The 21,519-nt window shown below is 48.9% G+C and overlaps 1 protein-coding gene across 5 annotated transcripts in view; it reads right to left on the reverse strand.

The window, feature by feature from the left end:
- The window catches only part of BCAS1 (brain enriched myelin associated protein 1), a 97,930-nt gene extending 76,728 nt beyond the window's left edge, over positions 1–21,202 (reverse strand). For 4 of the 5 annotated variants that reach the window (XM_049100369.1, XM_025470443.3, XM_049100368.1 and 1 more), the window contains exons 1-2: positions 8,722–8,798; positions 6,278–6,356 (exon numbers count right to left, since the gene is read on the reverse strand). In XM_049100369.1, the coding sequence (XP_048956326.1) occupies positions 6,278–6,356; positions 8,722–8,793 (151 nt within the window). In that variant the 5' untranslated portion in view covers positions 8,794–8,798. Of the gene's footprint in view, positions 1–6,277; positions 6,357–8,721; positions 8,799–20,845 lie in introns of those variants that run through there. The other variant, XM_025470441.3, reaches the window with a different exon arrangement.
- Positions 21,203–21,519: the final 317 nt, after the last annotated feature.

A 21,519-nucleotide genomic window follows, 5' to 3' on the forward strand; every position in this document is an offset into this window, starting at 1 on the left:
AGATTTGAAAGAAATCCTCCTGGTGATTCTAATGTGGATTAAAAATTAGGCACCACGATTTTCAGGAATCTACTTCTTTGCGATGGCCATCATTTATCGTTTCAGGCACCAAGTGAAGGGATTCGCAAGTTTTTTCCAAGGGATTTGCAAGATAATTTGTAATTACCTTATTTTCTCTTCCTAACACCCTGAGGTGGAGAAGGGAAGTTTGTGTTTAAGCTCACACAGCTGCAAAGAGGCGGAAAGAGGCCACAGATTCAAGTGGTTTGTCTAGAAGCACTTGCTCCAGCCATAAAAGGTACAGCCTCCTCTGGAAGAAATGATCTAAAATGCAAAGGATAAAAAATATGCCCAAGAATATTCACTGCTGCGTTGTTCGTTGTTCGGAGTGGAGAGAAAGAAAAAAAAAAAAGAATGCCCACCCACCATGGGGGGCGGGAGTCATGGCTGAATGAATGATAGCAAGTCCACACCTTAAAATATTTTGTAGCTGTCAAAAGACAATGAATTAAAGACCATACCAGGTGAATTAGAGGGATCTGTACATGTTCAGGTAGCCCAGGGATTTGTCCTAGACTGGGCTGGCTGGACATTTGGGGACTCCTATTACACTGGGCCTGAATGTCACTATTGGCAAATGCTTCTATTCTCATGATGTTACCGCACAGGCAGGGACACTTAGCTCAGCTATGGATTTTCAGTCTCATAAAATGATTCCACTTATTTTTGTTATTTATTTATTTATTTATTTATTTATTTATTTATTTATTTATTTATATTTTTTATTTTTGTTTTCTAAGCAAAATTAGGCAATTCTTCTTTTGAGGAACAATTGACAAGGGACAAAAAGGAAAGGTGTTAATATTTTGAAACTTCTTATCCAGGTAAAACAGAGACAGCCTCTGGCTTCTGAAAAATGACGTGTTCTGGTGGATAAATCATGCATTAGTCCTTGCCTTCCAGTAGCAGTGAGGACTGAACAGTTTTGGGTTTTTTTTTTTCCTAAGATTTTTAAAATTTATTTATTCATGAGAGACACACAGAGAGAGGCAGAGACACTGGCAGAGGGAGAAGCAGGTGGGGGCCTGATGTGGGATTCGATCCCAGTACCCCGCCGGGGTCACGACCCGAGCCAAAGGCAGACACTCAACCGCTGAGACACCCCAGTGCCCCTGAACAGTTTAATTTTTAGAGAGGGAACCAATGTTATAAATTTGATAGAAAGGAGTGGAAGAAGGAGAAAAATGAGGCATTTTTATTTCCCCAAAGATTAGTGAGGTTTTAGGCATCAAAGCACAAGTGGGAAAAATCTCAGATCGTCAGATGACAAGACAGGGATAAAGGACACACATGACAATAGACTCTGTTTCTGTTTTTTTCTGGACTCCTGTATTTTTTTTTTAATTTAATTTAATTTAATTTAATTTAATTTAATTTAATTTAATTTTATTTTATTTTATTTATTCATGATAGGCACACAGTGAGAGAGAGAGAGAGAGAGAGGTAGAGACATAGGCAGAGGGAGAAGCAGGCTCCATGCACCGGGAGCCCAACGTGGGATTCGATCCCGGGTCTCCAGGATTGCGCCCTGGGCCAAAGGCAGGCGCCAAACCGCTGCGCCACCCAGGGATCCCTGGACTCCTGTATTTCAACTTATTTACCCTGTGCCAGCCACTGTCTTTACACTTTCCTATTAAGTTAATATTATTATTATTATTCCTATTTTGCAGATAGATTACTTTCTTAGAATACAGATTCCTTGCCAAGGCTGTACACAGCCAGTGAGCAGCAGAGCTGGGACCTAACTAAGCCCAGGTCCCCTAACTCCAAAGTGTGAGTGTGCTCACGTTAGTTTCCTATTGTTGCTGTAACAAATCACCCCAATTTTTGTGCCTCACAACAACACCAATATATTATCTTCCAGTTCTGAAGGTCAGAAGTGGAAAGCGGGGCAGCTTCTGGAAGCTCTAGGGGAGCATCTGCTTCCTTGCTCTTTACAGCTTTGAGAGGCCTCCTGCAGTCCTTGGCTCATGGCTCCTTCCTTCATGTCAAGGTCAGCCCTGCAGAATCGTCAGATCTTTCTCTCTGTGTGACACCTATCCCTCTCATCTCCCCCTCTGACTTTGACCCCCCCTTTGCATCCTCCTGATAAGGACCCTTGAGAGTACATTGGGCCCACCCAGATGTAAAAGTTAGGCTAGAGATACTCCAGTTAGCTTCAAACTGCAATGACAACCTTGACGAGCATCAGCATTAAGTGCAACCCAGGACAAGCAACTTTCTGCATGTGTTTACCAGAGACGAGGCACTCTTCTAAGTATTTCACACACATCAACTCATTTCAGCCTCACAAGGATCTTAGCGACTTGGTTCCTCCAGAAACAGCATTCCCATTTTGCAGATGAAAGGACAGAGGCTCAGAAACTTGCCTGAGCTCACACAGGAGCCACAATTCAAATCCTGCATCCTGGTTTCCTATGCTGTGTGTCCGGTCACTGCCACCTCCACGTCTTAATAAGCCCTCGCAGAAAACGGTCCTGCACGGTGATGAACTGTTTAATCATAATGGGAAAAATAGAGATAAAAAGAAGAAGAAGAAGAAGAAGAAGAAGAAGAAGAAGAAGAAGAAGAAGAAGAAGAAGAAGAAGAAGAAAAGAAGGAGGAGGAGGAGGAGGAGGAGGAGGAGGAGGAGAAAAAAAAACCCAGTCACCCAGAATCCCATTTATCTATTTCTCTGGTGACTCTTCTCTACGTGCAGATGTATGTGTATACATCGCCAGAGATGAATACAAATGTGCGTCAAACGGCAGGGTCAGAGAATTCTGTCAAATGGATGAAAAAAAAGACCCCCAGAATCCTACTTTTATACCCCCTTAAAAACTGCATTGAAAATTATAACTTAGTTAATAACCTGGGGAAAACAGCAAGAGGGTGATAATAGGCTGCCTTCCTCATTAAATGGGATAATCACTCCAAAGCGAGTTGCTCAGGGCTCAAGTTGTCCATGAATGGCAGCAGAATTCTGACCTCAGAGGATTAATCACAACTCTTTACAGATTCTCCAGCGGGTGCCCGGGACTTTGAAAGCGAGGCTGCAGGGAACCAGGGCTAAATGCAACGAACCCATGACTCACCAAAATGCGATTCTCTGTTTCCCTTGGCTCATGTCGGTATTCACACAGCAATAGGCTATTCCAGACCATCCTTGTGGGTTTCTGTTACCTGTTTTCCTCCTTTTAGGAAGGAATATATATATATATACATATATATATGCATATATGTATATGTATAGGAAGAAATATATATATGTGTATATATGTGTGTGTGTGTATATATATGTATATGTATAGGAAGGAATGAAAAAAGGGAAAGGGAGGGAAAGAAGTAGAAAAGGAAAGAGACAGGGATTGAGGGAGGGAGTAAAAGAGGAGGGAGGCTTTCTCAGTCCCCAAAACTATATTCTTCTGTTCTTCCTACACACTCCTCGCCCTTGCGCCCAGTGCTACAAATAGGGGAATGATAATATGATTATGACAGAGAGAGTGATTTCTGTAGGACACATTACATCCTCCGTGCCTCTCAACTTCTTGAGGACAGACATCTACAGTTTGTAAATTAGATCAACGGTGTGATTCTCATTTCAAAGCCTGTGCGTCTCAAGGGCCAGCTTTCACCCCATTCTCATCAAAGGCTGCTGCTGTAAATACAATCCGTGTTGTGTACGTCAAAGTGTTAAGTTTGAGCTCTAGGGCTTAAAGGGAGGAAGAAACTTGGGACCTTTTCTCGGCCAGGGGTTGCCATCCTGGCGGTGCGTCAGAGTCCTCTAGGAAAATCCCAACCTTAGTTTATCGTAGATAGAGGCTATGGGAGGGCACCTGCCATCTAAGCTTTTAATAAACTCCTCAGGAATGATATAGTGTTCTAGGGTAAGAACTAGTATTTGGTCTTCATCCCCCATTCCTGGCACAGGACTCCTAAAGCTTATCATAGAAATGATAAGAGCCATGAAGACGTCTTTTGTTATTCATAACAAGCCAGCCCCTTTTAACTACCTCCGAGTTTATGTTAATGAGGTGACTTTGGAAAGCCCCTAAGGATGGGGACTTGGTTGCCAGGGGAACCAGCCATGTGATTAGAGGGTTGGAACTTTCAGCCCCATCCCCCATCTCTGGGGCTGGATATTGAGTTCTATCGCCAATGGCCAACGACTTAATCAATCATGCCTGCGTAATAAAGCATGCACAAAAGTCCCTAAAGGATGGGGTTCAGAGAGCTGGATGGTGGATGCACGGGGGTGCGAGGAGGTTGGTGTGCCCAGACAGGGCAGGGAAGCCCCACCACCCCCAGGCGCCCTCCTACCTTGCCCTATGCCCTATGCCTCCCTTCCATCTGGCTGTTACTGAGTTGTACACTGATGGGTCGGCCATCTAGTCGGTCCACTCTTCTCCTGAGTTCTGTGAGCCATTCTAGCAGACAACTGAACCTGGGGAGGGGCTCAGGGGCATCTCTGATCTGTAGCCAGGTAGGCCAGGAGCGGCGGGTAACCTGACCACTCACCACCTTCAACTGTCAAATGAAAGTGAGAGGCAGTCTTGTGGGGCTGAGGCTTTAGCCTGTGGGGGCTGATGTTCATGTTAGGGAGACAGAGTCAGAACAGCACTGACATGGAGGACACCGAGCTGGTGTCACAGAATTGCTTGGCATGGAAACCCCTCACGTTTGGAGTCAGATGTGGGGTGAGTAGCAGACGAGAAAGAAAGGAGTTTTCCCCTGACACGAGGAAATTCTAAAACTTCTAGCACCAATAAGAGGACTCATTCCCTCATGGCTCAGAAGAAGAGACTGAAGCCCAGAAGGTTACATGCAATGACAGCAACCAGAGCCACACGGTAATAAGGACAGCTAATCCACAGAGCACTTGCTAGGTGGCAGGCGTTGATGTCCGAGCTTTAGTGCATCGGATGCTTATGTTGTAGGCGCTATTGTTATCCCACTTTACAGGCGAGGAGCCTGAGGTTCAGAGAGGTTAAGTAATCTGCTTGAGGTCACGCAGCTGGTAGGGGGCAAAGCCAGCAGTTTGATTCCAGTAAGAACTCCACTAAGCCTTCTCACCCTTAACCACTTGTTCTTTCTTATATCGTCGTATATATATATATATTCTCCGCATAGTAGAACCTGGCCACTTTCACGCACTGAATTTATAGTCTTAAACTGCAGGACAAAATAAGATACATAAATATATGGTCCCATTTAAAAACTGGCCTTGTGTTAGGGAAAATCCTGTTGCCTTGTCTACTTTCCCAGTTTCTGCAAAGTTCCTAAATGCCTAATAATATGGACATGCTTCATGGACGGGCTCCTTTACCCCTCTTGGGAACTGTGTGATGTAGGGGTTCTTATCCCCACACGGGAGAGTCGAGAAAGCACAGGTTTAGAAAGTGAAATGGCTTGTCCAGGTCACAGAGCCAGTCCTTGCAGAGCGGGGACTGTAGCCTCGGGTTATGACTCCAGATGCCAGCCTCTTAGTGTTTTCACTCTTTTGCCTCCGTCTTGGCTGCTGCACATCCTCGGCCGCTTCTAGAAGGAATGGGAGGTGCCCAGGGTTGAACTGGATCCCCCAGGTGCCTATGACCTCGTGTAGGAACAGGGTCTTTGCAAATGACCGAGCGAGGATGAGGTCAGTTAGGGTGGACACCAATCCAATGTGACTGCATCCTTATAAAAGGGGAAATGTGGACCCATGGACAGACGTGCGTAGAGAGGACACCATCTGGAAGCCACGGGGAGCACCTGCGGCTCGTAGGAGGGGCAGAGAACAGACTCCCCCTTGAGGTGCTCAGAAGGCGCCAACCCTGCCCATGTGCTAACCCCGTGGAACGGAGGAGTGTCCATGTGATGAGGACCACCTCGCCATCACAGGGGGCACGGGACTGCCCGTCACCAGCACCGTGTTCCCCCCTCCTCCCTCACCATTTCCCCACTATCCCATCGCCTGTACATTCATTTTTTTTCCTGTGGTTTTATTTTTTTAATAAAACGGAATAAAAGAAAAAGAAAAAGACTTGTAGCCTCCAGCACTGTGAGACAACACATTTCTGTTGTTTAGCCCACCGGTTTGTGACACTGGCCCGGTAGCCCCAGGACACTTATACTAATGGTTCCAAAGTGAGCCTGTGGTTTCAAGCCTTGCATTTTTTCTTTTCCCCGTAAGCAGGATCTGCAGACCCTTCCCCAGCCCCAGCCCCAGGAGCAGCCCACCTCCCAGCGGGGCACTGACCTTCATCATAGAATGTAATGTCGTGGGTCGATAGGATCACCGGCGTCCCATTTTGACCACACTTGTTCTCAGATGCCACCTGGAACAGATCAGGGGGCATCAGCGGCCAAGGGTTTCGGGAAACTCAGAACTCAAAGAAGGACCTCGAGGCTGCAGGTGCATCATCACCAAATTAAACTTAAAGGCTGTGTTTCTAGAAACTACCCAGCTTCCCATTGTGCCCTAGAGAAACTAAGGCATTCATCTCAGGGGGCCCCACAAGTGCAGGCAGAATGGACCCCATCACACAAAGGGGGACGCCCGGGCTAACAGGGACACTCGAATCCGTGGGGAACGAGAATCCAACACGCTGATCCCCAGCCCCGTGAGGTCCCCCGCCTGCCACTCCCGCCACCGTCCGGTCCCCACACACCCGGCGCTGCCCCCAGCCCGGCCTTTGGTCAACAAACTTGGCAAACACAGGAAGTTCACTGTTGCTTTCCTTCTGCTCCACACCCTCTCCCTCCATCCTCACTGTTGGGACCTTTTTCTGATTTTAGGCCCCTGCCCTGATTGCTTCTATAACTGTCATTTGCTGCAGAAATTTAAAAAGCTTTCATGTGTGTGTGTGCGTCCGGATGCATATACTCACACAGAAAGAGAAATGTTACCAGAACATATGTTACCTAATGCTATTTTAGTAATAAGACCATCTACATTATATCACCGATAGTTGACACTAATTGAATATTGATTATGTGCTAAGTACGCTGCGCGGGGTATCGTATTTTGCTAATCCTATCAGTGGTGTAATATATGTTAATAGGGGCACGGAGAGAAAACTCAAATCTGAATGGCAGCTCCTGCAGGTGGGACTCCTGGGGTGGGGGTGGGAGGAGCACAGAAGACTTTTCCTTTCTTTACGTTTTGATAATTGTTTAAAAATCAGCCTGCATTCTTGAATCTGTCATTAACCCTCCCAAGCAATTACCACAAGGAAACGTCGAACCTATGTGACCATTTGGTCCCGAGCTCACCCCTGCCATCCCTGGGGGGCCATCCTGGGCGTGCCAATCGGATTTATTTGGCTCACAGAGTTTTTGTTTTCAGGTCTCTCTGGGAATCGGTTGCCAATATTTGAAAAGCAGGAGATTTCATTAACATTGTTCTCCAGCTGCTAATGAGAAACAAGACTGGGAACATCTGGATGGTTGGTACCTGTTGGCCAGAGCCAGCCATCTGCAAATGGACCCTTGGTCTCCCGTCCCCGGAAGACCCCACCCAGCCTGCTTCCTTTACTTATGTCACCACCCGAGCCCCTGGAGGCCCAAGTTTCCCAGCCTAGGAGAAGGCGCTTGGGAGCTTGAGGGACCTCTGATGCCTGAGCCCCCAGCTAGAGGCTGTGTTTCGGTTGCTGTCAGGTGGGGCCAGGCCATGGGAGTTTGCAAAGCTGCCTGATGGTGGGCTCAGCCGTTGGGCTTGGCACCCACTATGCAGGCGCTAGAGCCCATTGCTTCACCTCCAGCCTTCTCTTCTGAGCTGGAATTCTCCGATGATATGATCCATATTGGTCCGTAGGTATTATCTGCCTCCTACAGAAGTTTCCATGTTTAACTGGGCTTCCCAGTCTTAAATGGGGTCGATTTCAGAAGCATTGGATGGTAGAAATGTAGGCTTTCTGCCACTTGGTCATAGAAGATCTAAAGAGCAGCGTTTGAGTGTCCTCGGCCTCTGCCCTCCAGAGCAGTCTCCTAAAATAAGGGTTCCTGAACTCATAGTTCCCCAGCTTGGCTACACTGAAAATGCAGATGACTGCCCTCACTCCCACACACAGATTCTGATTTTTTTTTTTTTTTCAGATTCTGATTTAATCAATCTAGGGTGCTATTCTGGCAACAATATTTTAATCCCCCAGATGATCCCAAAGTAGCCAACGCTGCAAGCTACTGACCTAAATTGGGTTTCCCATCCTCAGCACTAGTGACATTGGGGGCCAGGCCATCCTCTGTTGTGGGGGGCTGTCCTGTGCTCTGATTAGTAGCATCTCTGGACTTCACTGGCTAGATAGGTAGCCCTGAGCTGTGACCAATAAAAAATGTCTCTAGCCAAGTGTCCGCTGGTGGAGGCAGGCAAAAATCACCCACAGCGGAGAAGCACCTGACAGCAGGTACCAAACTGGCCCTATATGATGCACCTTGGAGTTCCTTAAAGACATAGGTTGCACAGGCTCCCAGCCTTGTAATTTTGGGTTCAGTAAGTCTTGGGAGGGGGGGCCTTAGTGTTTGCATCTTTAATGAGCTCCTGGATGGATTCTGGAGGTTTGAATGCAACTGAACAGTCCACGGGAACAGCAGTGCATCATCAGTAATGAATGTGTGATTAGCACCGAACAGGCCATTGATCCTGCTGTCATCGCCAAATCTAGCTACTAGTAGCTAATGACCCAGTGGCCATAACTATACTACCTTGTTAGCGTCTGTCTCTGATTCATTCTCTTGGTCTTCAACTCTTTTTGGGACACTCATTTCGTTACCCATTGTTCCTGTAATTGAGAAAAAGAGAGAGAGAAATTAAACCCCAAGACAAACAGAAGTCTTATTCCCGCTTATGAAGTCAAGTGTAGAGAGCTGACTAGTTACTGTGGGTGTAATTGCCACAAGCCCAAGTTAGGTCAATTGCTAATATATATTTGGGGGATGAAAAAAGATTTGGGACTCATATATTCAGCAGAATTTAAGTCAAATGCAGCCCCAGATTTCAAACTGCTAAGAGGAAATATTTATCATCATGAAAGGTATATTCAGTATAGATAACGTTTCCTTCCCTCCTGCCCAGCTATTGTAACAAGGAGACTTTAGAATGAGGATAATCAATATAATATTTATAATATTTAGTATTCTGTGATCATCAAACCAAATTAGATCCCTTGTTAAAATCCTTCATAGCAATGGCTTTTTTTTTCCCCTTCCTTCCTTCTTTTCTTTTCTTCTTCTTTTTTTTTTTTTTTTTTGGTTTTTTGGTTGGTTGGTTGGTTAGTTTTTATTTTTCATGGCACTTAGTGCTACTTGTAATTATATATTTATTTGGCTGTGTTTTCATTCATTTGTTGATTCAACAAATAGGTACTGAGTACCAACTCTGTACCTCATGCCGTGCCAGGCATGAGCGTTGCGGCTGTGTGTTCAACAGGACTTCACAGACTGAAAGTCTGGTGGGTAGACAATAAAAGGACAATAAACCCATAAGTCAGGCCATTTCTGATAGTTCAAGGCAGCATGGTGCAGTGGTTAGGAACACAGAGCTTGGAGCAAGACAACCTGACCTTGACCCTTCTCTCTGCTTCTCCTTGCTGTGTGTCCTTGCATGAGTTAACTAGGCTCTCTGTGCCTCCCAGGCCTGCTACGGGGACTCAATGAGTAAGGCTTATAAAACAGTAGGAACAATGTCTGGCTCCTTATTAGGAATATCTAGGTGCTCATTAAGCCCACACACATAGGGTTCAATGCAATGAACAAAAGTAAATTGGTAACGTAACAGGGGCCAGGGTAGTGGGGGCAGGAGGCAGCCATGCTAGGTAGGGTGGTTCTGGGACGAAGTAACAATTGATGCAGACCGGGAAGGCAAAACACAACGTTTAGCTTCTGTGTCCCTTCCCCAGTACATTGTAAGCATCATGAGGCCAGGAACTATCTTTATCTTTGTATCTTCTGTTCTCACTGTGCTGTTTGCATTTATCAGGTGCTGATTATTAGTTGTGGGGTGGAGGGAGGAAATAATCATTCAAAACTAGCCCTCACCCAGCAGGCCCTGAGCTAGGCAGGTGCCCACGGCATTACTAAGCCTCTTAAGAGCCTTGTTTTATTGATAATGATGAAAGTCAACCATTATCTAGCACGTTCGCAGTTCCCAGCACTGTTTCCCAAGCACGCTCCCTGTATTGTTCAGCTGATCCCTGCAGCACCCCCGTGGAATGGGTGTTCTCACCATCTTTCTGGATAGGAGGAAGCGGAGGTTGAATTACTTTCCAAAGGTCACCCAGTTAATGATGGCAGAGGCAAGATTCAAACACAGGCTGCCCAGGCTCCTAACTACTGGAATGTTCTGCATATTATCACCTCCCCTTTGATTTTTTTTTAAATTTTTATTTCTTTTTATTTATGATAGTCACAGAAAGAGAGAGAGAGAGAGAGAGAGAGAGGCAGAGACACAGGCAGAGGGAGAAGCAGGCTCCATGCACCGGGAGCCCGACGTGGGATTCGACCCCGGGTCTCCAGGATCGCGCCCTGGGCCAAAGGCAGGCGCCAAACCGCTGTGCCACCCAGGGATCCCTCACCTCGCCTTTGAAAGGAAAGAATGAAGTCCCCAAAACGCACCCAGGAGAGACAGCCAGAAAATGGCAGAGTCAGGGGCTGACCCAGAGGACGCCTGGTCCCAGAAGGAGGGCTCTCTCAGGCACTCCAGACACCTGCTGCCCTGAGACCTAAAAGTTTCTTTTTTACACACACACATAATGGATGTTTGATGAGCCACAGGCTCATCAGCTTTGGAAGCTTTCAGAATAAAACCTAGGACGTTCGATTTCTGGTTGAAAGCAGCCAATGCTCCTCCAAGGATTCCCATGGGCTTCTGGCCCACAGTATGAGGTTTCATGCCCTGGGTCATCAGAAATTTCAGAGGCCAAAAAAGAGTCATAGATCTCACCACCTGGCTCCTTTGGGGGAAATTTGATAGATAACAGAATCTGGGGATTTTATATGGTTTCTAATCGTACCAGGTAATAAAGCCGAGCACTTCCTAAAACATACCAGACACTAGTTACTTTGCCATTGTTCTTATTTATAAAATCCATGACATGTGTGCTTACTATAGACCACCACTTCCATCTATAAACGGGGCATTATGAATATAACATGGAATCATCAACAGCCCGGGGGTGTGCAAACAGCAGCTGTAGGACAAATCCAGCCTGTCGCCTCTATTAGTGTGGCCAGCGAGCTAAGCACGGGCTTTACGTGTATGAAGAGTTGGGGGAAACAATCAGAAGAGGAATCGTAGATTGTGACACAGGAAAATTACACGAAATCCAAATGTAACCTGTAAGTAGAAGAAAATGAAAGATAGCCAGGCCCATTCATTCATGTCCTATCTGCATGGGGCTGCTCACACGCTACCAAGGCAGAGCCACATAGTTTCCACAGAGACTATATGGTCTAAAAAGCCTAAGATATTCACTAACTGGCCCTTTCCAGAAAGTTTATCAAGAGATCACCCTGAGTAATATACACCTAGTTTGCCAATAAGGGGATCAAGGCAGCACAGAGTGTTGCCATAGTAAGACTGGCCAGGATTTTTTTTTTTAAAGATTTATTTATTTATGATAGACAGAGAGAGAGAGAGAGAGGCAGAGACACAGGAGGAGGGAGAAGCAGGCTCCATGCCAGGAGCCCGACGTGGGACTCGATCCCAGGACTCCAGGATCGTGCCCTGGGCCAAAGGCAGGCGCCAAACCCCTGAGCCACCCAGGGATCCCCAATTGACCAGGATTTTTACCAAATACTCTAGGTAAAAATAATGATGACAACTCTACCAACCACAGTGATGGACAACATCGTGACAACAACAACATAATTGCTGAGGGTGTACCGTGAGTTGACAAACTGTCCAAAGGGTTTTACTTATAGTAAACTCATTGATTTGCAGCAAATCAGCAAGGCAGGAGTATCTTTCTTACAGTGTTACAGACGAGGAAACTGAGGTTAGTAGGTTAAATGCCTTGACCAAGGTCACGCACCAGGATAAGACCCATGGGAGATTACGTCACCACCTGAATCCAGCTGTCTACAAAATGAAAAAGGAGTCACCAAGGGGTCTGCAAACTTTTCAAGCTCTCCTTATTCAGTTCAGATTCAGTGAAATTTGGGGGCTACCTAAAAAAAAAGTTTGAGGTCATGAAAAATCTTTGGGCTGCAAGAAGTGTGAGGCCAGGGCTCTGTTTTTCTGAATGTTGCACATTTGACGTAGCCTCTTGGCGAACTCAGGGCCAAGTGGATGGAAAGAAGGACCCTGCATTTGCCCGTTGTTCGCAGGGACAACCTGGATTCAGTTAGGATTGCTTCCCGCCAGCAGGTGTAACATAGGTGTTGTGAAATCGGTCCTGCTCTTCCTCCTTCAGGTTTTGTGAAGAGCAGGATTTACGGCGAGACAAGAACAAAAGGTTCCTGCCACCTATTGGCCATTGTCAGTATCAGCAGAAATGAGTACGTTGGGTCTACAGGGCGAGGTCAGAATGTTTGGGGAAATCCAGGGGAGCGATTTCACATTTAGCATTTACATCTTCTGTTAGAAGTGGGCACGAGCGTGGCAAGTCCTCCCATGCCCACGTGATGGTACAGCTAAGAAAATAATCCTGATAATCACATCTGCTGGGGAGGGAGAGCTAGCCATGTGTGGGCCCAGTGCTGAACACTCTGGGTGGAGAGCCACGTGGCGATTAGGACAAGGATGTGAGTGACCCTGGGCAAGGTACCGAGCCTCAGTGGGCCTCAGTTTCCTCTTCTGTAAAATGGAGATGACAATAGCACCCCCCCCCCCTTTAAGAGGTCATTGCAAGAATTAAATGAATTACTACGTGCAAGGTGCCGGGAAGAAGGCCAGGCACATGGTGGGCACCGTACAGGTGATAGCCATGGGGCACCTGGGTGGCTCAATGGTGGAGTGTCTACCTTTAGCTCAGGTCGTGATCCCGCGGTCCTGGGATCGAGCCCTGCATCTCCCCCTGCCTGTGTCTCTCTCTGCCTCTCTCTCTGTGTCTCTCATGAAGAAATAAAAAAAATCTTTAAACCATACCAAAACAAAACAAAAAAAGCAAGTGGTAGCCATGATTAGGGGTGTCATCCTTATTCCCATGCAGATTTTCAAGCAGCTTCCCCCAAAGCTCCCTGAGAGTGGGAAGCAGCTGAGGAACTTGGCACCACCTCTGATTCCCAACATTCTTCCACCGAAAAGCCGGGGTGGAGCCCTGGATCTGTGTTTTTAGTAAATACACAGGGGAGTCTCATGGTCAGGCGTATGTGGAAGACCCCGGGATGGTGAGCATCTGTCCCAGCTGTCCTGGGAAAGAAGGTGCTTGGGGTGCAGGACTTTCATGCTAAAACCAGGAAAGCCCCGGGCACACGGGGACGAGCTGATCTCCCTAGGACCCAGCTCAGGGACCCTGGGCAGCAGGGCCTCTTCACCCCTAGTTGACGGATGGCAAAACTGAATCTCAGGATGGTTCAGACAATACTTCTTGTCTGTGATGGAGTTTTTTCTGGTGTCCAACAAACGAGAAAAATTAATCGGATCAGATTTTCATCAAGGAAGCAGTATTCATCTGAAAGAGCCAGTTTTTATTTTGAAAAACAACAACAAAGTTTGAAGGTGATGCCCTTTCTTTCGCGAACCAATGGTGTTAGTTGTTTTATTTTTAATGACCTATCCTGACATTAAACACCAGCCACGCCATATGGCGGGGCGTCCTGTTTTTGAAATTAGACTCATGTTTGAGGCCTTAGCATTTTGAGAACACAGGGTCAAGCCTCTGCAAGGGGGTGGTTCAGATAGAAAGTCCTTTGACTTCTCCACTTCCGGCCCTGTCCCGGAGGCCGCAGTCAGTGGACGCAGGAGAAGGGGGATGGGGGGTGGATTTAAAATCCCTGTGCCTGGGCCCCCGCTGGACTGGATCCCTTAGATTCTCCAGGGTGGGGTCCAGGGCACCCGTACACTTGCAAGATCTCCAGCGATTTCTGTGGCAGCCAGGGTGGCTGTTGTGGATATTTTAGGGGTGCACGAGCCCCCCACCCAGGGCCAGGGACCTCCCCCAGATGCTGCCTACCCCGACACACAGAACACGAGATTCTCAGATGGAGGAAGGGCCTCCGCCTTCAGGCCCCACAAAGCATCCTCAGCCCAGGCATCTGACGACCTCCCCAACCCTGCCAGGGCACTCTGTGGGTCCTCTGTTCTCCTAGCCTGTGAACGCAGGGGAACCTGGGTCTCCGGCTGTCCTTCCCTGGGAGTGGGTGCTCCAGCCAGGCTCACCCTCCCAGGCGGCACAGGCCCCACGGGAAGAGGGAGAGGGTTGCCGGAGTTGGGAGCAATCTCTCTCTCCTGCTTGTCTGGGCGCCCCCACCTGCCCCTGAGAAAAAGGCCTCACTCCAGGCTCTGGGCAAGGCACTGGGCCCTCGGGTTGCATTTTTCTTGTGGCAAACCCCAGTGCTCCTAATGATGACAACGACGAACAGGCTTGGAGGGTTGTCTCTGGGCCGCGCACTCCTGATCTGCGTGCCTCGACTTCCCCTGGTCCCTGCAACAGCCCTCTGGGTTAGACGCTCAATTTTCTGATGAGAACCTGAGGACAGAGAGGCTGTGGCACTTGCCCAGCAGCCCTTGCTCATCACTGTTCTGCGGGGAAGGTTCAATGAGGGAGATGTGTGCCCGGCATGGAGCCAGCGCCCGACAGGTGGGAGAGAGAGCGGTACACCCTAATTCTCTAGGACTATACATTAACTATTTTGGATCTTGTGGTATTTGTCGATGACTTACATTATTATGGCAAAATGTTTTCTTGGGGCGCCTGGGTGGCTCAGTGAATTAAGTGTCCAACTCTTGATTTGGGCTCCGGCCATGATCTCGGGCTTGTGAGATCGAGTCCCGTGTCCTGCTGTGCACTGGGCGGTGGAGTCTGCTTAAGATTCTCTCTCTCCCTCTCCTTCTGCCCCACTCACGATCTCTCTCTCTCTCTCTCTATCTCTCCCCCCAGCCAATATCTGTTCTCTTTAGAAATATGCTTCTCTTTGTTTCTTACAATAACTTGAGAGCAGTGTTTCTAGAGCAGGGGGCTGCATTGCCCTCCAGGAGACATTCCTGATGGTCACAGCTCAGGGGCGCTGCTCCTGGCACCCAGCGAGTGGAGACCAGGGACGCTGCTGAACACCCTGCACTCCACAGGACGGCCCCCAGTCTGGAGGTTGAGGGACCCTGCTCTAGGGGCCGGACTCATAGTGTCCTCCCCATGCTTACGGTGTAGCATCCCCTAGTGACCTACATTTCTGAGGAGCTGGCTGCAGGAACTAGTCCCTGGTTGTGACACAGAGTAAACTCTGTCCTGGGTTCACGTCCTGGCTCCCACCAGCCGTCTGCATTTGCTTCAGCTCCTGGCCTGTAAGGATGAGGGTAGAGGAAAGATCCTGACAGGTTCATCCTCAACGCTCTCATGTGCTGATAAAAATAATGCAGTCCACACGGTGCTTAGCCCAGTGGCTGGTGTACAGCAGTCAAGCACTAAGGATTAGCCCTTGTTATAAAGGCCAAATAAAATGTGCTGTACCTTCATAATAATAATACTTAGCATTTCTTTTTTTTTAAGATTTTTAAATTTATTTATTCATAAGAGACACACGGAGAGAGGCAGAGGGAGAAGCAGGCTCCCTGCAATAAGCCTGATGCTATCCCAGGGCCCCAGGATCATGACCTGAGCCAAAGGCAGACGCTCAACCACTGGCCATCCAGGCGTCCCTGATACCTAGTATTTCTACAGAGTTGACTCATTGCTGGATATTGCTCTGAGTGCTTTCTTATTTTGACATATCACATCCTCACAAGAACTCCACGAGTCACATATTGATATTATCCCATTTTACAGATGCAGAGCCTGCATGCAGGGAGCCTATGTTCCTTACCTGAACTACTGAACTACTTCCTCCTCCAAACTCTCTTTTTTTTCTTTTTTTTTTAATTTTTATTTTTTTTATTTATTTATGATAGTCACAGAGAGAGAGAGAGGCAGAGACATAGGCAGAGGGAGAAGCAGGCTCCATGCACCGGGAGCCTGATGTGGGATTCGATCCCGGGTCTCCAGGATCACACCCTGGGCCAAAGGCAGGCGCCAAACCGCTGAGCCACCCAGGGATCCCTCCTCCAAACTCTCATAGTGAAGAGAATCCTAACTCCTACTGAGTCTGCATTTGGAGATAAAAATCTCTAAGGAAGTAATCCAGGTTAGAGGAGGTTAGTGGGGTGGGGCCCCGGTCTTATAGGATTAGTGTCTCTGGAGGAGGAGTCACTGGGAGAGCTCATTCTCTACCACGTGAGGACACACAAGAGGGCAGCAGAGCCGGAAAGCCAGGAAGGGAGGTCCCACCAGAATCAGAGTCTGCCAAGACCTTCATCACGGACTTCTAGGCTCCAGAACTGTGAGAAAATAAGTATCTGTTAAGTCACCCAGTCTATGGCATTTTTGTTGTGGCGGCATGAGCTGACTAATACAGATTGTCTGCTGCTGAGTCCATAACTCAGGCTTTAGCCCCTGGCACCTTGGTTCAAACTCTCAACTTTCCATTTTCTTTTTTTTTTTTATTTTTATTTTTATTTTTTATTTTTTTTTAAAGATTTTATTTATTCATTCATGAGAGACACGGAGAGAGAGAGAGGCAGAGACACAGGCAGAGGGAGAAGCAGGCTCCACGCAGAAAGCCCGATGCGGGACTCGATCCCGGGACTCCAGGATCATGCCCTGGGCCAAAGGCAGGCGCTAAACCACAGAGCCACCCAGGGATCCCCAACTTTCCATTTTCTTAAGGTTTTATGTACTTATTTTATTTAGAGAGAGAAAGCAAGCAAGCAAGGGGAGGGGCAGAGCGAGAGGGAGAAAGAGTCTCAAGCAGACACGGTGCTGAGCATGGGGCCCAGCGTGGGGCTCCAACTCGCGACCCTGAGATCCCGACCTGCGCCGAAACCAAGAGTCCACCACGTAACCGACCGAGCCGCCCAGGCGCCCCTCAACTTTCTATTTCCTACCTTTTACTATGTCCTCTGCCAGGTAACTTATGCTTTTATTTTATTTTTTGTTTATATATAATGTAATACAACTTAGAATATAAAATATTGCAGATCTGTGCAATAAGAAATTAAAATCACAACTTGTCAAGGAGTGTGGTCTGATCTAAAGTCAATGCACACTTTGGGAGGAATGCAATCATCTTTGTGCAAAGATTTAGCACAAGGGCATGGCAGGAGTCAGGTGAGAAAACGTTCCTTTTCCTTCCCAAAGCTATTTATTTCTCTTATTAATGTTATGACCCCATTAGCTCGGTGTTCTGATCCGTGGGTGACTTAGTTACCCCGGAAGCTGCCCTCGAACTCCTCCTCTTTTACACCAAGGACTGGTGTTCATGTGGCCTCCTTGCAGTTAGCGGTTACCAACAAGCTCTCCTCCAGGGAATGGATTAAACACCAGGCAAGAGGCAAGCTGCCCTGGAGAAAGCACTTCTGAAGCTGCCTTGCCAGCAAGGAGCTAAATGACTGTCAAACAGAAGGGGGAGGTTCTCGAATCGTGGAATGGTGACAGAATTAGTCACCAAGTAAGCAGAAACACCTTTGACCGATGCGATGGAATGTGGGCAAACTGTGGCTTCTCCTCACCACCCAGCTGAGGGCAAAGCCAACAGAGCCATCTGGCACACCCGGCAGGACAAGCCCTCTGCCCCCCAATTCCAAAGGCAGGGTCAAAATGAGTAAAGAGACCAGCCCAGCCCCACCAGGTCCCATGATCCTGCATCTGCCTGCGTCCTCCAGCGCGGTACTGGGAGTGGTAAGATACTCTGAGGGCCGCCATGTGTGGTGGCACAGGTTGCCTCCTGCACAAGGGGGCATGTGAGGACTGAAACCCGCCCTTCACTGTGCTCCCCAAGCCTCACGCCCTAGTACAGGACTGGGTGGGCCCAGGGGGGACGAGGTGCCTTTATCAAAATCACGTTGGCATTTCAGGAAAGCTTGGTCATTGAGGTCTTGCTGCTGGAACGCTCGGCTACATTTGTACCAACGGTCATGTGTCTAGAAGGCTTAGAGCTTCCCATCCTGCTCTTAGTGTTACAGTAAATGTCTTTATGCTAATAGGGTAGCAGGTGGCACTATCTGAAGGCTGACTCTGCGCCAGGCGGGGTCAGGATTAGGGTAAGGCCAGAGAGGCATCCAGGTACAAAATGCGAGGGGGAGGCATTCCTCTCAGGTCTGGGCAGGTCCAGAATCTGCACTTGGGAATGAGCATCCCCTCCCCACTGGATTTTGCCCCCAGGCGCCTTGTTTGCTTCACCGTAGTCCTGGCCCTGGGGCTAGGAGCTATGGTTGCATTGCCCCTATTTTTCCTGACAGCACCCCATTATTCTCCTATTGCACAGATAAAGAAACTGAGGCTCAGTGATGCAGTCCCCTCACCTCCAGAATGCAAACCCCATGAGGACAGGTGCCTTGCTTGTCCTGCTTGTCTTTAATTGGCGTTGATGGTTAAATGCATGAAGAAGAGGAACTCTCGTCCCCCTAGATCAGAGAGCTGTAAGGAGGCAGAGATGGAGTCGGATGTGGTTCCAGGGACTCAGGCTGGCACATCCTAAACTATTCCCAGTGTGGGGCAGAGGTGAGAGAAGCTGCCAACAGTGCGACAATCAGCAAATGTGTCACGCCAGCAGGTCGCATGAGCCCGTGTGGAGCGGATCCCCGACCCTCCCTGGGCCTGCCGGGCCCATCCCTCTCTGCGAGCATCTGCTGTCCTGGGAAACCAGCCAGGCTGGGCTCTCACCGGCCGCTCGCTCTGCAGAAGCACATGCCTTCGTGGTAGAAAGACAACCAGCCATTCCTGAGTTTAAGAAATCTGGGGCAAAACAGAATCCTCCACGACTCGGGACTCTGGCTTGTTACCCTCAATCCCCCTTAAATAGAAAATGTCTTTAGTGCGTCCCTCTCTTGGCTTGTTTAGGGGCAAAGCAGGACATCTGTACCCCAGGCCTGAAGCCAGTGGTGTCCCAGCAGGTCCCCACAGATGCTGGGTAAGCCAGGCACTTGCCCCTTGTGTAAAATTTAAGGGGGTGGGGGTGCCAGAAAGCTCAAGCTTTCAAGATGAATAATATATTTTAACGCAACATTTTATTTAGATTTTTAAAACAGATTTTATTTATTTATTCATGAGAGACACACAGAGTGAGGCAGAGACACAGGCAGAGGGAGAAGCAGGCTCTCTGTGGGGAGCCCGATGGGGGACTTGATCCCAGGACCCCGGGATCATGCCCTGAGCCAAAGGCAGATGCTCAACCACTGAGACACCCAGGTGCCCTTTAACACAGTATCTTAAAAAACACAATCACGCTGTTACTGATCCTATCTTTACTTAACATGTGATTTTGTTCATTGTGGATGTTTCAGCATTAATTTTCAATTTTTAAATATTGCTAATTTTTACTTAGTGACTAAAATCTAATTTATCTTGGGCGGCTCAGTCGGTTAAGCATCCAACTATTGATTTCGGCTCAGGTCCTGATCTCAGGGTTGTGAGATCGAGTCCCATGTCGGGCTACACGCTGGGTGTGGAGTCTGCTGAAGATTCCCTCTCCCTCTCCCCCCGGCTCCCCACCTGCCCCCCTCAAGTAAATATGTATAATTTATCTTGACGACTGGGTTTCTTGGTGTCTCTTAAATTCTGCACTCCTGTGCGTTCCTCGCTCACATCACTCAAATCCTGAACGGATGGGCTCTCAGTTCCATTCTGTGAGACCCAGAAGGAGTTCCTGCCCCGCCTCGTCTCCAGAATCGTAAAACAGAGACGATGATGACAGTAGAAATAAGAGCTAGTATTGATCAAGCGCACGGGTGTCCCACGCATTAGTCTCAACCCTCACAAAGTATGCTTGGATCTGGACGCTACGATCGGGCTCATTTTGCAGACGAGGAAATGAAGCTCAGAGAGGTGAAGCAACCCGCCCCGGGGCACCCAGCCAGCCGGTGGCATCTGGCCCCAGGGCACCCACCCTCTAATCACCTTGACTCTTCGAGGCAGAAGGAGTCTCAGAGGGCGATGCCAACCTCTGGAGTCCTGCAGCTCGGATTTGAATCCAGCACCTACCTCGAAGGATGGTTTTGAACGTCAAACAAGACGAAAGAGCCAGATTCAGCAAGGAGTCTCGCTCCCTGTCTCCTCCACTGCCTTGGACCATGCCCTTTGGCACTGACTCGCAGTCAGCTCTGCTACGGGGGACTCTTGTCCTGACGGTGGTCCCTACACCACATAGCATACCCCTGCATCTGCTGATTTTTTGAAAAAAATGTTATTCATGAGAGACACAGAGAGAGACAGAGAGACAGAGACAGGCAGAGGGAGAAGCAGGCTCCATGCAGGGAGCCCGACGTGGGACTCGACCCCGGGGCCACGCCCTGGTCCAAGGCAGGCGCTCAACCACTGAGCCACCGGGGCGCCCCTGCATCTGCTGGTGTTTTACCCCACGTCTCACACTTGCAATGGCTCTCAACGGGTCCACGCCAACTGGAGCTCTTTCTGCTGCTTCCACCCGCCGCGGCCTACGTTGCCATGTTTCCTTCTATAACCCACTTAGGTAAGGCTGTCTGTGGATCCATTTCACAGACGGTGAAACTGAGGCCCACTCGTACCCAAGTCCACACCGCGAATCGGTGGCAGAGCTGGGGTCACAGTCCATCCTCTCTGATGCCCACCTTCCATATTTCGCCACGTGCCACAAACAACGAGCCTGATCGGGAAGCCGTTACCTGTCGGGCCCCTGGGGGCAGTGCCCTGTGTCCCCTGGGGCTGCTCCTGCTCGGGGTGCCTCGTCTCCGGCTGCCGCTGCGCCGCGCTGGGCCGTCCACTGAGCCGGGCTCCGCGCCCTCTGCTCCCTCCTCCGGAGCCTGCGGGCTGAACACACAGAGCAAGGCAAACACAGGCAGGGTGGGGCGTCCCTCTCCGAGGATCGTCCCACGGAAGCAGGTGCCCTTCCTGGATTCGGGGGCTGTTCTCGCCTCTCCAATCACAACCCGGCACCCGACTCCTCTCACACCTGATTCCTCTCGCACTAATGCCTCCCTGGCACTCCAGGCATCCTGTCCCTGTCCCCTCACCCACTGCACCTGCTCACGTTGACCTGGGTCGCCACCTCCCTTCCCTAGTAACCACGGGCCATGGTCAGAGCAGGGAAAACACGTCCTGTCTGCCTTTCACCTGCATTTTTTTCTAGAACACCACCTCCACTACCGCCTAACCACCTGATGGGAAGGAACTAGCACGTCACCCACCGTCCCAGTCACAGAAACATGACTCCCATAGGGCTTTGGACAGCGGAAAGCAGGTAACCTAGAGGTGGCTTATTGCTCTGAAGACAGAGCACGACATTGGAGAGGGCATTCTTCTTCTCTGAAGGCTGGAAATTCAAGACAGCCTGCTTAAT

The sequence above is a fragment of the Canis lupus genome, chromosome 24 (genome assembly GCF_003254725.2).
Source record: "Canis lupus dingo isolate Sandy chromosome 24, ASM325472v2, whole genome shotgun sequence".
In the NCBI taxonomy this organism is placed as follows: Eukaryota; Metazoa; Chordata; class Mammalia; order Carnivora; family Canidae; genus Canis; species Canis lupus.